The sequence below is a fragment of the Protomyctophum bolini genome, assembly GCF_963924005.1.
Source record: "Protomyctophum bolini genome assembly, chromosome: 22".
NCBI lineage: Eukaryota > Metazoa > Chordata > Actinopteri > Myctophiformes > Myctophidae > Protomyctophum > Protomyctophum bolini.
Window position 1 is genome coordinate 33,395,110 of NC_137883.1, and position 17,672 is coordinate 33,412,781.

The following is a 17,672-nucleotide window of genomic DNA, read 5'->3' on the forward strand; positions in this document are numbered from 1 at the left end:
CCCCCCTGTCAGGTGTAAAGGAGCAACTTGGACACTCAGGCATGAAGGAAGCATGAGTTCAAGTCCGTTGCTCTCCCCTTGTCCCCCATATATGGGGACTAGGTTGGTCTCCCCTTGTCCCCCATATATGGGGACTAGGTTGGTGGAGGGTGTGTAGAGCCCAGGATCACATTAGATCATTGACACAGGGGTGAAAATGGGTTACAAAATCGTGGGATAAAAAAGAACATCATACCCAAAATAGACCTGAGTTAAATACTCAAAATAAAATAGCAGCTCTATATGCTCATGGTGCCGCGCTACGAGCTTGTAGTTCTGCTATTTTTGAAAAATCATGAACAAATGTGGTGCATATTTTCAGACGGTTTCAGCCGATTACATCTTACTTCTGGGGGTCCATGACATGAAAAAGGTAGTGAGCACCACTGACATAAAAACATGGGTTTTTCAGAAAACTGTCTAACTGATTTAGAAAACCATTAGTAGAATCAGTTCTCAAGGTCTAAATGGGTTAAATATAATTATGCACCCGTCGTCATGGGTCCATTTTCATACTCTCAGAGTTAAACAACATGACACTCTGGGCTTTTAACGTGTTCTGCGCATCACGTGAATCTTAAAATTCATCTCTGGAGTGACTTTCCTCTTGAGTACTAATCAGGCGTTTGACATTGAAGCGTGCCGCGGGCGGGAAGCAACGCAGCAATGATGTTGTGGACAGTCAGGTGATGAAAAGTGTTGCATTTAAACGAAGCTAATTAGCTTCTTATCGCGGAGGACAAAAGGAGACGAACGCTGTGCCGTTTCAGAGAACGTATGTGCAGACAATAAGGGAGGGATGAAGGCTGCCAATAAGCTTTTGGCTCATTGATGGTTTGCTCTGTGACGTCGTTCATTCCTCTTCGTGCTTCGTCCTTTGATCCTTCTCGTGTCCTGGAGTCCTTTTTGATTAGAGGGAATGAAAACGTGACTTGATACTGCACGGTCCACCAAATATATCGTATAGCCTGATCTGGTCTGTCCTTGGTGTGGATCAATGTTGTAAAATTAGATTTTAGTTTTAGTTTTGAATAGTTTTCATTTAGTTTTAGTCACATTTTAGTCACCTGAAATGTTTTAGTGTTGCTCTATAGTTTTAGTCGACTAAATGTCATAAGATTCTAGTCGACTAAATCAACGGTCGATTTAGTCAACTAAGATATATTTTGGCAGGCCTTGATTCCGTCGTAATGACTGATTTTACACTTGCTAAAAATAGCACCTTGTGTGCTTGTAGATCTGCTATTTTCAGCATGCAACAAATTGTAAAATGACTTATACTGGATCTCTTGTCCACTAGTCCCTTCATAACATTTTAGTCTATAGCTTTAATCTGTTGACGAAATTGTCAATACAATTAGTCTTAGTTTTAGTCATCATAGCTTAGTTTTCATTTAGTTTGGAATAGTTTTTGTCAGTGGAAAAAGGTAGTCGACGAACATTTTTCGTCTTAGTTTTAGTCGACGAAAACAGCACTGGCACTGAGCCACCGTGACTTGGTACCGGTCCACCAATATATATCGTATAGCCTGATCGTCTGTCCTTGGTGTGGATCGATACATACCAACACACAATTCTTTATTCAACATGAATTAACAGACTTTGCAACACATGGATTAGTGAAAACAGGATGTGTATCATAATCTCCACCATATCAGATCATGCCGAGTCTCCCAAGATCATGAGGGGTGTATGAAATAATTGAGTTTTTCATTCTTTCTTTCTTTCTTTCATTCTTTCTTTCTTTCTTTCTTTCTTTCTTTTTTGTATTTCCAAATTTCACTACTTTTACTTCTACTCCACTACACCTCAAAGGCAAATATGTTTCACGTGACAGTTTTTTTTAGATTTTCTGTTTTACACACCTTTAACCCATTCTGACCTGAGATCAGATTCATACGAGGTTTCCACTGGACACACACTGGGTCTGATGAACCCATTCTGACCTAAGATCAGATTCTAAAAATGTCAGTCGTTCTTCGATTTTTCAAAAATAGCAGACCTACAAGCTCGTAGCGCGCCACTCGGTGGCGCGCTATGAGCTTGTAGATCTGCTATTTTTCAATAGCTAAAGCACAACATAGTGCTAACACCAAAACGGGTTCCCGTTCAGAATGGGTTATAATGCCCTGCCGACGTTGCACTTGTATCTGTAGTGCACTAGTAAATAACTGGAGTGCTTAATTCTTCCATCACTGCTCAACAGAGACTTTGCAACACTGCATTCATTAATTGCTGATCTGATGTGATGTGAGCAGCAGAGCCACATGAGGTGAAGGAGCTGGAAATAAATAGGTGAAGAATGTAAGGCGTATAAGAACTCTCATTTGGCACGCTGTAACAGAAACCCTAACAGCTTGTGATGCCTGACCATGTATTATTCCTCTTGGGGAAAGCAGCATTTCCTCCAGCCTGCGGAAATCGTGGAAACAATGTTGTGCATCGATTGTTTTTAATTTCCCTTGCTAAATTGCTTCATTAAAGATGTATTGTGTACTGTGACAAGAGACATCAAAGGGGATGCTTTTCTGAGTATATGGATGGTATCAGAATGAAACTGAAGCTGTTGTAAGAACAAGATGAGTGTTGACAATCCAACACAACACTGACTGCACAGCTGTGAGCTTGTAGATCTTCTATTTTTGAATAATCGTGAAGATGCATGGCGCAAATCTATATATATTCTTTCAGAGCGAACGTTTTTAACTGAAATTATTCAGTTTTCTTCTGGGGGGGGGGGGTCCCTGGAACAATATATTTTCAGATGGGGGTCTGCCAATTACATATATTTTTGGGGGTCCTTGACATGAAAATGTTTGAGACATAGAAACATAGGTTTTTCAGAAAACTGTCAGGATTTAGAAGACATTTGTAGAATTGTCCTCAGGTCTAAGCTGCGTCTGTCTTTCGTTCTAGCACGGTCATCTAACTGTTACATATTATTGTTTCATTAGAGTCACCATCCTGACACACGTACTGTACCAGCCGTCACAATTAATACTAAAGCGATCCCACTGTAGAGGTTGCAGTTTACCTTTTATTTTTTATAATGGCTGACTTGTAGGCTAGCCTTGCAGCCGAGAATCCAGCACAGACGCTTTGCAACGGATGGCGAGCGCTTGTTTTCCTTACGAGGCCCGGGCCGATAAGACCCTATTAAGGGCCCGATTGGACCGGTGTCAAATCCAGCCACATTCATTTCTCAGATCCGACCTTTTGGTGCCGACCGTTCACACTGCATTGGCAAGTGACCAGATGGGATCTGTCACAGAACTGAGGACATATGCCTTGATTTTGTTGATGTAACTTTGCTGCACCTGAACTATTCATGTCCTTTTATGCAATTTCCACATGTGTGGACATAAACATATTGTTAAATGTGTTTGTGTTTGTTTGCTTGTTCACCACAGAGATCCGCGAGGCCTTCAAAGTGTTTGACCGTGACGGGAACGGCTTCATCTCCAAGCAGGAGCTGGGCATGGCCATGAGGTCCCTGGGATACATGCCCAACGAGGTGGAGCTGGAGGTTATCATCCAGAGGCTGGACATGGACGGTCAGACACACACACACACACACGCACACGCACATGCACACGCACACGCACACGCACACGCACACGCACACGCACACACACACACACACACACACACACGCTTATACACGCACGCATGTGCACGCGCAAAGTACTCACATTTTCATCTCTTTACTGGCACACACCAAAAAGGAGCGTTCCTGAGTTTTGGTGTTTTAAGCATTATTTTATGCTTTAGCTATTGTAAAATAGCAGATCCACAAGCTCATAGCGGGGCACCGAGTGCCGCGCTACGAGCTTGTAGGTCTGCTACTTTTGAAAAATCGAAGAACGACTGACATAGAAACATAGCTTTTTCAGAAAACTGTCATTTTCAAACAGACATTTTTTTAATCTGATCTCAGGTCAAAATGGGTTAATTCCTACTCTTTGATGTATACTGGATTTGAGTTTATAGCGCTCCACTGAAAACCGTTGCTGATGCGCAACCTCTTTTTCTCATATAGATTGATTGATTGATTGAAGCATTTATTAACAGTTTGCAGAATTTCACATGAACGCACAACTCAATAAAAAGGCTGTTACTGTTGGACGACACACTGATAATAAAGCATTAGGGTCCACCATTTTCAATTCATCAGAACATTTAGAGACGTACAAATAGACACAATACTGTCCTGAACATACGTGCAAATACCTATTAAATGCAGGTAAACCTTTATCCTTACCAGAAAAGGAAAAAAAATACTATACTTCATTTCATTTAGGCCTACGTTATATATATATTTTTTGCGTCTATATTTGTACCACTTGTATAAATGTAAAGCACTTTGATTTGCTGTTGTTCCTGAAATGTGGACTAATGTGTGTACAAAGGTTCCTTTGGCAGGTGACGGCCTGGTGGACTTTGTTGTTTGGACTAATGTGTGTACAAATGTTCCTTTGGCAGGTGACGGCCTCGTGGACTTTGTTGTGTGGACTAATGTGTGTACAAATGTTCCTTTGGCAGGTGACGGCCTCGTGGACTTTGAGGAATTCGTAACTCTCCTCGGCCCGAAGCTGACGGCGGCCGGCATGCCAGATAAATTCAACGGTACCGACTTCGACTCCGTCTTCTGGAAGGTAATCATTACTCCCTCTCTGACACAAAGGGCAGCCGCGTACAATAAACCGACGAGCAGCGGAGTATCCCTTTTTAACCCATTTTGGTCTGACATCGAAATGTCTTCAAAATCCTGACAGTTTTCTGAAAATACCTCATGTTTTTCCAGTATCAGTGGTGCTCAATATTCAAGGACCCCAAAAATGATATCCGAACGGTTTGCGGAGCGGTCTTGATATCGTGAAGGTCGCTATAGTTCGTATCCCCGGACCGGCACGTTAAAATGACCACCGCTGAAGTGCCCTTATGGACAAGGCATTGAACCCCTACCATGAAATGTTCTATGAGCAGGGCCTGGCTGTAAACAAGTTCTAGAGCTTAGTCCAGTTACCCTGGGTAAACATGGTACCTTTCCTTTCCTTACTCTGTAAAAATATATATTCAAAGATTTGAGGCACATTTTCACGATTTTTTCAAAAAATAGCAGACCTACAAGCTCGTAGCGTCTACAAGCTATGAGCTTGTAGATCTGCTATTTTTCAATAGCTAAAGCATGACATAATGCTAACACCAAAAGGGTTTTCCGCCCCAAAATGGGTTAAGCACATCTACAAGGCAGAACTTTGTCGAACTGACACACAGCCAAATGGGAAGTTAAGCCTCCAACAATGCCTTTTGAGGAGCCATGTCCTCTGTTCCCATTATAACTATAACCAGATCCCTAAACCTTACCTAATGGTCGGAGTAATGGGATGTCGGGAGACCTCCCTTTGGAAGCCTTTGGTGGAAAGATTTTGTGGACTTGCATGTGACAGTATAGTGATATGATACAATGATAATGGATTTATTTTTCTTAAACAACACTGCGACGCGTTGTGAGCTTGTAGATCGGCTATTTTCAGCATGCAGCCAAGTGTAAAATGACTTATACTGGATCTCTTGTCCACTAGTCCCTTCCTAACATTTTAGTCTAGTTTTTATTTCTGTCGACGAAATTGTCAGTATATTTAGTCTTAGTTTTAGTCACCATAGCTTAGTTTTTATTTATTTTTTATTTTTCGTCTTGGTTTTAGTCGACGAAAACAACACTGCTGCCAGGGTAGGTACCCTCACAAAAACATGCAGTAATCCTGGTCTCTAAACTGCCTCCCCCTGGCCAGCCGGGGCGCCTGATGGAGGGGAAAGGAACTGGTTGGAATAACGTGTTCCTTCCACGCGCTACGTCCAACCAGGGAAACTCCCCCCTGTCAGGTGTAAAGGAGCAACTTGGACACTCAAGCATGAAGGAAGCATGAGTTAAGTCCGTTGCTCTCCCCAGGTTGGCGGAGGGTGTGTAGAGCCCAGGATCACAGTAGATGATTGGCACAGGGGTGAAAAATGGGTTACAAAATCGTGGGATAAAAAATATTAGAGAAAAAAAAAAACAACACTGCTGCCAGGAATGCCTCTGCTGCACAGGGTTTAAAAACAAAACAAATCCACTGCCGTCCGAGGAGTTCAACTTGACCAAAGATAAACTAAACCACTTAGCTACTCACCGAAACAAAGCCTGTTTGTTTTGTTGTTTGTGGAAGTCTATTCTCCAGGCTGGGAATTATAAGCCTCTCAAAGCAACACCAGCTTCTCTGCATAACACTTTTGGGGGCATGAAATAAAATTAGATATTTGTCTAATCTATAATTTGCAGAGCGCCAGCTACACAGATCTGGTCTACATAAATTCTCCCTCTGTTTCATTTAATGCCCATACGTATATTATTATTCAGAGAAGCTGGTGCAACTGAGCCTGGAGAATATAGACTTTCACCAACAACAAAACAGGCTTTGTTTCGGCGAGCAGCTAAGTGGTTTATCTTTGGTCAAGTTGGACCCCTCGCTCGGCAGTGTAGCGGATGGTTTCCTGGCGGGTACAGGCTTTAGTTTCGACATACTATTGGTCCGACAATGACAACCTAACTCAAACCCTAACCTCACCATAACCGCAAGCACAGAGCAGCGCATGTTCACCAACCTTAATCTGGTCGTTTTCCCCCATGTCGGTCCTATGGTATGTCATGAAAGCGTGTGCACCCCTTCCTGGCAGGGTGTTAGTGAGAGACTAACGCACGCGCTGGACAAGGGCTAAAAAACAGCCAAGCAATAAAAATAAAAAACAAGTAGGATACCGACAGCACAATATACAGCAGTAAAAGTGCCAATTAATTAAACCTGCTCACGTGGACGTGTAATATGGAAATTAATGAGTTGTTTGTGTACGTAAATCTTCAAGACACATCTGACTTAATTGGTGATATAGTGGTAATGACTGGAGTAACGACGTTACGATTGGCAGCGCAGACGAGACGCAAAAAATCTCAGAATATACACGATGAAATTAACAAAAAAAATTACAACTGTGCTCTCTTGGGCGTGACAGCCTGCAGGGTCCATTTGGTTACATTTATTTGTACAATGAGTTCCAAATGGATGAATCATCATTTAGTGTAGGCCTATACAGTATGTGTATCACCGTAATGTTAGTTATTTAGTTAGTTAGTTAGTTAGTTATTTATTGTCCACGTGTGGAAATTCGTCTTCAGTCTCAAACAGTAAAAAACAAACGGTTACAACAACAGCAACAACACTTAACACAAATATTTGCTCATGGCAAAAAAGTGCAGGACAACAGTGGCAGATACATTGGAAAAACAAACAAATCTAGCGAGACATGGTATCATTTAGTGCCTTAATGGCATTTGGTATGAAAGAATTTTTAAAAATGTTACGGTTAGCTCTTTGTACTTTGTACCGTCTACCAGAGGGAAGTAGTTGGAACTCCCTGTAGAGTGGATGAGAGGAGTTTGTTTGCTATCTTGCTAGCTTTCTTACGAAGTACCTCTGTGTAGATACAGCCTAATTGTTTCTGTCTCTTCCCAATTATTTTTGAGGCTAGGTTTACTGTTCGCTGCAGCTTGCTTCTTCCTTTTACATTTAGATTGTCATAATCACATTGCCATGTTAAAAGTCAAGATTCCCTCTATCAGGTTTTCATAGACTGTTTCCATAATATGCTTGCTCACTCTAAAGGAGTTGAGCTTGCGTAGTAGGTGGAGGCGTTGGTTACAAGTTTTAAAAATCTGGTCAGTATTTTCACTGAATTTTAATGAATTGATATGAACCCATTCAGGACAGGAACCCCTTTTGGTGTTTTAAGCAGTATGTTATACTTTAGCTATTTGAAAAATAGCAGATCTACAAGATCGTAGCGCGGCACCGAGTGGCACGCTACGAGCTTGTAGGTCTGCTATTTTAACTAGTTTGGGTCCCGGGCAAACGTCTAATCTTTCTTTTGGGTCACGGGCTAAAAAGTTTGGGAACCACTGCTCTCTTTATACTGCATGACAGAGGCTTCCAACCTCACACCGCAGAAAGACCAGACACCCAGAGGACGTTTTGACGTATCCTTTATACTATTGCATAAACACAGCTTGACAATTATTATATCTGGCTGATGGAGCGCTGGAGTTCTGCCCCTGACGATGTTGGTGCAGAGAACAGATGGACTGGTTGGTGTATATATTTGCAAGGATCGTTTTAAAAATTCAGAATAAGGCATAAAGTTCTGATTAGTAGGCAACGCTATGCCTTGCCTTCCAGGCCTCAGATCAAAGACACGCAACATTAACTTCAGACTTTTCTTTCGTCTGAGATCTCTTCCCTTTGTCCTTATCTACCTTTCTGTGTGTGTGTGTGTGTGTGTGTGTGTGTGTGTGTGTGTGTGTGTGTGTGTTTGTGTGTGTGTGTGTGTGCGTGCGCGCGCACGTGCGTGTGTGCGCCTGACCTTAAACTTCTGTCATCCGCGGTCTCTTCCTTTGTCCTTGACACGCAACTTTAACTTCAGACTTCTTTCGTCTGAGATATTTTCCCTTTGTCCTTATCTACCTTCTTGTGTGTGTGTGTGTGTGTGTGTGTGTGTGTGTGTGTGTGTGTGTGCGTCTGCGCGTGTGCACGCGTGCGTGCGTGTGTGCGTGTGCCTGACCTTAAACTTCTGTCATCCTTTGTCCTTGTCTATACCATATGTTTGTGTGCGACTGCGTGCGTCTTTCCCGTGTTTTGCGTCATCACTCACGCGTACGTGCGCGGGCGCCTTAATGGCGTCATGCCAGTCTTGGACACAGAGCGATCAGTTATACAGCCACAGGTTTATATTTCCGGTATAAGGTCGCCAGGATCCATACATTCATTACTGGTGAATCAGTCGTCTCGTCCCGATCAAACCCTGACGGTGCATTCAATTCAAACACAGGCTAGCTATGCTGCTCAACCATTGTTGGTATTTAGAGAAGCAAACAATCTTCTGCTGTGGAAAAGTCAAATAGTGTCAAATAATACAAAGTGTGGAAACCATCTGGCAGTAAACCAGTGTTCATTTTGTCGACTAAAACTATGGCGGAATATGTTCCTCGACTACCCTTTTTCAGCACCGAAAACTAAATAAAAAGTAAAACTAAGACTAAATCCATCTCCTCATCGCTCGTCTCTCTGGAGACACATTGCAGCACTAAGAATAGAATAGACTTTATTTGCACAGGAAATCTTGGAGCGCAGCTCCCAGGTTCAGCATTAAAAAAGACAGGTAATTACGTCACACTCAAAGTATACACTCAGTGTGTGTGTATATATATATATATATATATATATATATATATAGTATATATCACTGCGTGAAAAGACGAGTTAACAGGCAATTATGGGCCCTGTATTTTGCCCGTAAACAGCATATGTTTAGCAGCTGGCTTATTTGGAATCCTTTCCTGTATGGAAGAGATCATTGATTTAAACAGATTAAAAGTTCATTAAGAACAATACAAAAGTATACAAATTGGCCAAGTGGAGCAGCTGTGCAATAAAGAAATGAAAACACAGACACAGACACAAATTAGATATTTCTTTAGATGTTTCTTAAATATTGGCAAGGATAATGAGGATTTAAGTGAAGCATTTAGGGAATTCCATAGATGAGGGCCTCTTATATTTGATGAAAGATTGATGTTTGGAACTTAACTACCCATCCTCACCACTTATGGCCTATTTGCAGGTTTAAGTTTCGTTGGTATAACGAGGTTTGCCTCGGTGAAACTAACAGTTTGTTACTAACAGTTTGTTATTTAGGCCTAATAGAGTTAATGAAGACAGGGGCAGCGGTGGCCGAACGGTTTGCGGAGCGGTCTTGATATCGGAAGGTCGCTATAGTTCGTATCCCCGGAACGGCTCGTTAAAATTACCACCGCTGAAGTGCCCTTGAGCAAGGCATTGAACCCCTACCATGAAATGTTCTATGAGCAGGGCCTGGCTGTAAACAAGTTCTTGAGCTTATAGTCCAGTTACCCTGGGTAAACATAGTACCTTTCCTTTCCTTAGTCCAGTTACCCTGCAGGGTAAACATAGTACCTTTCCTTTCCTTAGTCCAGTTACCCTGGGTAAACATGGTACCTTTCCTTTCCTTAGTCCAGTTACCCTGCAGGGTAAACATAGTACCTTTCCTTTCCTTAGTCCAGTTACCCTGCAGGGTAAACATAGTACCTTTCCTTTCCTTAGTCCAGTTACCCTGCAGGGTAAACATAGTACCTTTCCTTTCCTTAGTCCAGTTACCCTGCAGGGTAAACATAGTAACTTTCTTCTTTCTTTCTTTTTGTCTCCTCCTCCTTGGCAGTGTGACATGTTGTCTCCTCTGTCCTCAGTGTGACATGTTGTCTCCTCCTCCTTGGCAGTGTGACATGTTGTCTCCTCTGTCCTCAGTGTGACATGTTGTCTCCTCCTCCTTGGCAGTGTGACATGTTGTCTCCTCTGTCCTCAGTGTGACATGTTGTCTCCTCCTCCTTGGCAGTGTGACATGTTGTCTCCTCTGTCCTCAGTGTGACATGTTGTCTCCTCCTCCTTGGCAGTGTGACATGTTGTCTCCTCTGTCCTCAGTGTGACATGTTGTCTCCTCCTCCTTGGCAGTGTGACATGTTGTCTCCTCTGTCCTCAGTGTGACATGTTGTCTCCTCCTCCTTGGCAGTGTGACATGTTGTCTCCTCTGTCCTCAGTGTGACATGTTGTCTCCTCCTCCTTGGCAGTGTGACATGTTGTCTCCTCTGTCCTCAGTGTGACATGTTGTCTCCTCCTCCTTGGCAGTGTGACATGTTGTCTCCTCTGTCCTCAGTGTGACATGTTGTCTCCTCTGTCCTCAGTGTGACATGTTGTCTCCTCTGTCCTCAGTGTGACATGTTGTCTCCTCCTCCTTGGCAGTGTGACATGTTGTCTCCTCTGTCCTCAGTGTGACATGTTGTCTCCTCTGTCCTCAGTGTGACATGTTGTCTCCTCTGTCCTCAGTGTGACATGTTGTCTCCTCCTCCTTGGCAGTGTGACATGTTGTCTCCTCTGTCCTCAGTGTGACATGTTGTCTCCTCTGTCCTCAGTGTGACATGTTGTCTCCTCTGTCCTCAGTGTGACATGTTGTCTCCTCTGTCCTCAGTGTGACATGTTGTCTCCTCTGTCCTCAGTGTGACATGTTGTCTCCTCTGTCCTCAGTGTGACATGTTGTCTCCTCTGTCCTCAGTGTGACATGTTGTCTCCTCTGTCCTCAGTGTGACATGTTGTCTCCTCTGTCCTCAGTGTGACATGTTGTCTCCTCTGTCCTCAGTGTGACATGTTGTCTCCTCTGTCCTCAGTGTGACATGTTGTCTCCTCTGTCCTCAGTGTGACATGTTGTCTCCTCTGTCCTCAGTGTGACATGTTGTCTCCTCCTCCTTGGCAGTGTGACATGTTGTCTCCTCTGTCCTCAGTGTGACATGTTGTCTCCTCTGTCCTCAGTGTGACATGTTGTCTCCTCTGTCCTCAGTGTGACATGTTGTCTCCTCTGTCCTCAGTGTGACATGTTGTCTCCTCTGTCCTCAGTGTGACATGCAGAAGCTGACGGTGGACGAGCTGAAGAGGCTGCTCTACGACACCTTCTGCGACCACCTGTCCATGAAGGACATCGAGAACATCATCATGACCGAGGAGAACCACCTGGAGAACCCACATGACTGCCAGGTGGACATAGACAGTAAGTACAGCCCGTTCTATAGCTACAGAACCACCTAGAGAACCCACAGGACTGCCAGTTAAGTGTACAGTACGACAGTAAGTGTACATAGCATGTGGGGCAACTGTGGCTCAGGAGGTAGAGCAGGTCGTCCAATGATCCATGGGTCGGCGGTTTGAATCCCGGCTCCTCCTCCTGTCTACATGTCGAAGTGTCCTTGAGCAAGACACTGAACCCCAAATTGCTGCCGATGTGCTGGTTGGTGCCTTGCATGGTTTCCGCCGCCATCGGTGTGTGTATGTGTGTGTGTGTGTGTGTGTGTGTGAATGGGTGAATGTAATGCACAATCTATGTAAAGCGCCTTGGATAAAGGCGCTATATAAATGCACCATTTACCATTTACCACGTTGTCGTTGGCAATAATGAGGATTATGAAATTGTGGAAACTTTAATAATTCATGCAAATTATGAAAGATCCATATTCCGTATGAATTATGGATTATTATTATGAATTTTTTGAACTGGCAACCTTACGGTTAGCATCCAGCCACTCTACCCCTGAACCACTGCCGCCCACTCTCTCTCTGTCCTCCCTGCAAGCAGGACCTGCTAAGGGTTAATTGCCACCTGGCCCAAGGGTGCCAAAACCACCCTTTTGTTTAAGTTATGTTTGGCACCATTTAATACAACACACACACACACACACACACACACACACACACAAACACACACACACACACACACACACACACACACACACACACACACACACACACACACACACACACCACTCTCCAAACATCCATACACACACTGCAGTCATTACTGATATGATATCCCCACATCCCACACCTCATTATTTGCAAATTAAATATAATTTAAAAACGTTTTTATACTCTTGTGTGCAGTGTGCACTCCCTTGTTTGATTATGCATCCCCCGCCTAGTTCATGACAGTCACGTTCCACCACTGCTCCTGACGTGGCGTGTGCGTGCGTGCGTGCGTGCGTGCGTGCGTGCGTGCGTGTGTGTGTGTGTGCGTGCGTGTGTGCGTGCGTTGTGTGAGACACAGGCACGGTACGTGAGGATTTCACAGCGTCGCTCGCGCCCGCTTGTTGCTGCGTCTGCTGTGCTCCCTCTCGCCTCTCGTTGATAATCAGAAGGCACGTCAGTCACTTCCTCCGCGTGAAAAGCCCCCTTGATACTATACTGTAAACGCTGATATTATACTGTAAACGCTGTCTAACACTGCATTGATACTATACTGTAAACGCTGTCTCACACTGCAGCGGAGCCATGCACATTTCTGCAGTGGCGTGCACAGACAGACATTTAGAGGGGCAGGTGGTGCTCAAGTGGGGAAAAAAAGGGCATCTTGTGCATCGCGTGGAAGCGGTCGGTTGCCTTAATAATAGTGTGAGATTTATAGATTTTGGGGCCTAAATATTAATATATTAGAAACTTTTCATCAAGAATTGATCAATGTCACCATGGTCCACATATACTGTACTGTCAGTCGTGTAACTGTAAGCCGTGTTTATGTCCAACAACGCAGCCATGCAAAAATAACACTGACAGCTATGAGGTGGCGATATAATAAGCTTCACCCATGGATTGGCATTTGGACGATGGCTTTTTTGCGGTGGGATTTAGCCATCCTCAAACTGATATAATAGTGTGCGTGTGAATGCCACAGATTTTTCTGGGATATCCAGTTACAACAGACCTCATAATGTGCTGATCACAAAAGCCCCATTTGAAGGGGAACCAAGGGAGTCAACATTGCAATCGAGATGCGATTATGTTGCATACAGGTGTGAAAACGAAACCGCCTGATGGCTTTTGTCCGTCCCGTAATTGTGTTTGCATACTTTGTGAAGGTTTCGTGATGAGCTCTTGGAAATGACTTTCATTAACCCATTCTGACCTGAGATCAGATTCATACGAGGTTTCCACTATAGGACACACACTGGTCTGATGAACCCATTCTGACCTGAGATCAGATTCTTAAAAAATGTCAGTCGTTCTTCGATTTTTCAAAAATAGCAGACCTACAAGCTCGTAGCGCGCCACTCGGTGGCGCGCTACGAGCTTGTAGATCTGCTATTTTTCAATAGCTAAAGCATAACATGATGCTAACACCAAAATGGGTTCCCGGTCAGAATGGGTTAAATAATGAAATGACTCTAGCGTTAACCCATTTTGGCCTGACGTCGAAATTTAATAGACATTTTCTGATGCTTCTATGTGTCAGTGTGGTTCTCAATATTCCATGTCAAGGAACCCAAAACATTTCTGTAATTGGCCGCCGACTCCCATCCGATAATATGTTGTTCCAGGAACCTCTCGGAAGGAAAGATTTGAGTTAAAAACATTCGCTCTGATGAAAGAACATATATTATTCAAAGATTTGCACCACATTTACGCGATTTTTCAAAAATAGCAGACCTACAAGCTCATAGCGCGGCACTCGGTGCCGCGCTATATGAGCTTGTAGATCTGCTATTTTCCAATAGCTAAAGCATAACATAATGCTTTAAACACCAAAAGGGGTTCCCGCCCAGAATGGGTTAAATAAGATTCAATTCGATGGACCCTGCATGCAGGCAGATGATCTAATACCTTTTCTCTCTCTGTCTCCCTTTCTTTGTCTCCTCGCCCCACCACCTCCTCCCCCTCCTCCTCCTCCTCACCACCACCTCCTCCTCCTCCTCCTCCTCCTCCTCCTCACCACCTCCTCCCCCTCCTCGCGTTCTCCTCCTCAGCGAGTCCGACGCAGCAGGTCAAGCAGACGTGCGTGCGCAAGAGCCTGATATGCGCCTTCGCCATCGCGTTCATCATCAGCGTCATGCTCATCGCAGCCAATCAGGTGCTGCGAAGCGGCATGAAGTAAGTAGAAGGCAAAGCGTGTCGTCCAATAAGCAAGGACCTTATAATAATACTCATCTAAAAAGGCCACCTGACACCAATAAATGACTGAGAAGATTCAACTATTACACTGACACAAAAAAAACCAAACAGACAGTCGGACTTCATGATGTGGCAAACAGAGACACTTTGAAAACTTTCCCTGCTCAATCTGACGCACGTGTACGGTACGAGGCCTCAAGCTACGGGACCCTCACACAATAAAACGACCCGTTTGAAGACCTACAACAGACTATATTATCACCCTACATACATGACGCTTTTCCACATTTAATCGCCATGCGCATTCGTGGCATTGTGGAATACGGTATACGGACGTGGGAATGATATATAGAGAGAGATGTCGTGTAAGTATGTGTCAGATATGTATTGGTCTATAGATGTGTTGCTGTAAAGTATAGTTATGAGGGAATCTGGAGGACATACTGTAATATGTTTGAGGTTTGAGAACATATCCAAAGTTGTGTGGAGATATTGTAAGTAATAGTGGAACCCCTAAAAAAAAGAAATTACAAAATAAATAGCATGGATTAGAAATAGGAAAATACATAGAGTCCAGTTCTGTTGGTCTATTCCTCGCTGACATCTATAGGTACCTTTCAAAACCTTTCAGGCGAAAGGTACCTCTGGAAGCCACACCTCTGATGGGTGGGGTTTAGTCTACACTAGTATGGTTCACAAAATGGTACGGGTGGATAATGAGGACATTGTGGTAATAATCGTGTGATAAAACAGGTGGTCTACATGGACTAGATAGTACCTAAAACAGGTGGTCTACATGGACTAGATAGTACCTGGAACTCGAGACGATAATAGACAAACCGTAAAGCTCTCAATCTTTTCTCTGAGCTGCTTCCTCCACCCAGACGCCCACCCATCGATGCCCACCCAGATGCCACATCGATCATCATCTATGCATGAAGTGCATGGACTTAAACGGTCGTCTCTTGACATGTCTGTAAGAGTTCTTCTTATCAGTGTATTCATATGATTATATGAATCTGTGTAAACAAAGAGCTGTTTCACGTTTACTTAACGACAACTGTGACCAATTAAATAACGTGTGTGCGGGATATCGGCGTTCAAAAAAAAAAAAGGAAAAAAAAGAACCCAACTGCATGTGCAATGTAGGGCTGGGTTTTGGTACTGTACATGCTCCTATAAAAACGTTTAAAAAGAAGAAAAAAAACACGCACTGTCGGAGAGGGAGGGGGGGGGGGGGGAATGACTGCTAAGCTGTGGACGGTTTAGCCTCACTGAGCACCCAATGATACATCCCTAACTGCCCTCGAGGCGCGGCCAATTCCGAGACAATTGGGTTTGTATCGTATATACGTGGGTGCGCCGCTCAGTCAGTTTAAAGAATACGCGTTTAACCCATTTTGACCTGGGAACCATTCTACAAAATGTTTTCTAAATCCTGACAGTTTTCTGAAAAAAAACCCCATGTTTCTAATGTCAGTGGTTCTCAAACATATTCATGTCAAGGACCTCAAATTGGCCCCCCCATCTGAAAATGTCGTTGTTCCAGGGACCCCTACCCAGTAGCAAAGATTTTAATTAAAAACTCACTCTGAAAGAATAAATATTCCAAGATTTTCAGGCACATTTTTCACGATTTTTCAAAAATAGCAAGCTCGGTGCCGCGCTATGAGCTTTATAGATCTGCTATTTTTCAATAGCTAAAGTGTAACAGAATGCTTAAGACGCCAAAAGGGGTTCCCGCCCCAAAATGGGTTAAAGTGCGTGAACTGTTTGGTGGTCATGATGGAGATGTATTTGGGTCTTTTCATTCGGGTTGTTTTTGGGCGAAACGCATTGCCTTCGAGAGCAATAAGTTGATGTAAAGTATATAGGCGTCTCTCAGCAATGTTTTTTTTTGATGGATATGAACCCCAAAGAACGTCTATAAATAAGCAATGGACCTAATAACTGCTGAGTTATAACAGTGATACATTCTTTTCCCTTGCACTTTTCAACACAAAAATAATAAAATAAATGGCAATACCATAGAAGAAAAAAACAACTAAAAACATAACGGGAAGTACATGGACTTCCTCTGTGAGATTGTAGTGTTGATTTTCACAGCGAATTTTCATTTTTTTTTAGCTTAATAGTCGTCTTTTGGAATGAAACTTTATTTGGTTTTAGTCACATTTTAGTCATCTGTTTCAGTGTTACACTTGCTGAAAATAGCCCATCGACAAGTAGATCGACTATTTTCAGCATGCAACCACGTGTGTGGAATTACTTCTGTCTCTTACACTGTATCTCTTGTCCACTATAGTCCCTCCCTAACAAACATTTTAGTCTAGTTTTCATTTGTTAACAAAAATTGTCAACATGATTTAGTCTTCGTTTTAGTCATCATGACGGTAGTCGACGAACATTTTTCGTCATAGTTTTAGCGAAATGAACACTATCATTGGGCGTGTTAGGAAATGGCTTTTTGGAAAAGCCAGGAGAACGTTTTTTGGCTCCCGATCCGATTCCGATCATTTGAAAATGACGTGATCGGCACCGATTTCCGATCACCCGATGCGATCGGGACAACCCTAGGACTTACGAGAGGGGTGACCACAGCCTCTACAGATCTGCTGAGAGGAGAGAGGATGCCGGTGGGGGGGAAAGTCGGTTCATCTCTACTGGCGTCACACTCCGCCTCGCCACCCATGGTCCTCTTTGACGTCCTCGTCTCCCTCGCTTTTCTCTTTCTCGCAGTCCATCTTGTCCTTTTCTCCAGAGCAAGCGCTGATGCCACTGTCTTCGGTGTCGACGTCAGCCCTCTTCCGCTCCGATTCCATCTTTCCGGCATACTACAGAACCTCCCCAAACATCTGGTCTATCAGCTCTGCTGTATTGGCCTCGTCCCGAGAGGTCAGTTCGCCCTCTGGTGGAGAAAAAAACAAAAACATCCCAACATAATATCAAGTACCCTTTTTAAAACAACTAATGTTCACACGTAGCATTATGTCAGTCGTCCCTCCCCTGCAGAAAGCCTCTGTCTTCTAAAAAGTTCAAAGC

General features: G+C 43.6%; 1 protein-coding gene across 1 annotated transcript in view; it reads left to right on the top strand.

Annotated features, from left to right (window-relative positions):
* The window catches only part of cabp7a (calcium binding protein 7a), a gene marked incomplete at its 3' end in the record, with an annotated part of 58,457 nt that extends 43,844 nt beyond the window's left edge, over positions 1–14,613 (top strand). Inside the window, exons 2-5 of the mRNA XM_080756135.1 lie at positions 3,450–3,593; positions 4,582–4,694; positions 11,592–11,742; positions 14,486–14,613. Of these exons, the coding sequence (XP_080612261.1) occupies positions 3,450–3,593; positions 4,582–4,694; positions 11,592–11,742; positions 14,486–14,613 (536 nt within the window). The remainder of the gene's footprint in view (positions 1–3,449; positions 3,594–4,581; positions 4,695–11,591; positions 11,743–14,485) is intronic.
* Positions 14,614–17,672: the final 3,059 nt, after the last annotated feature.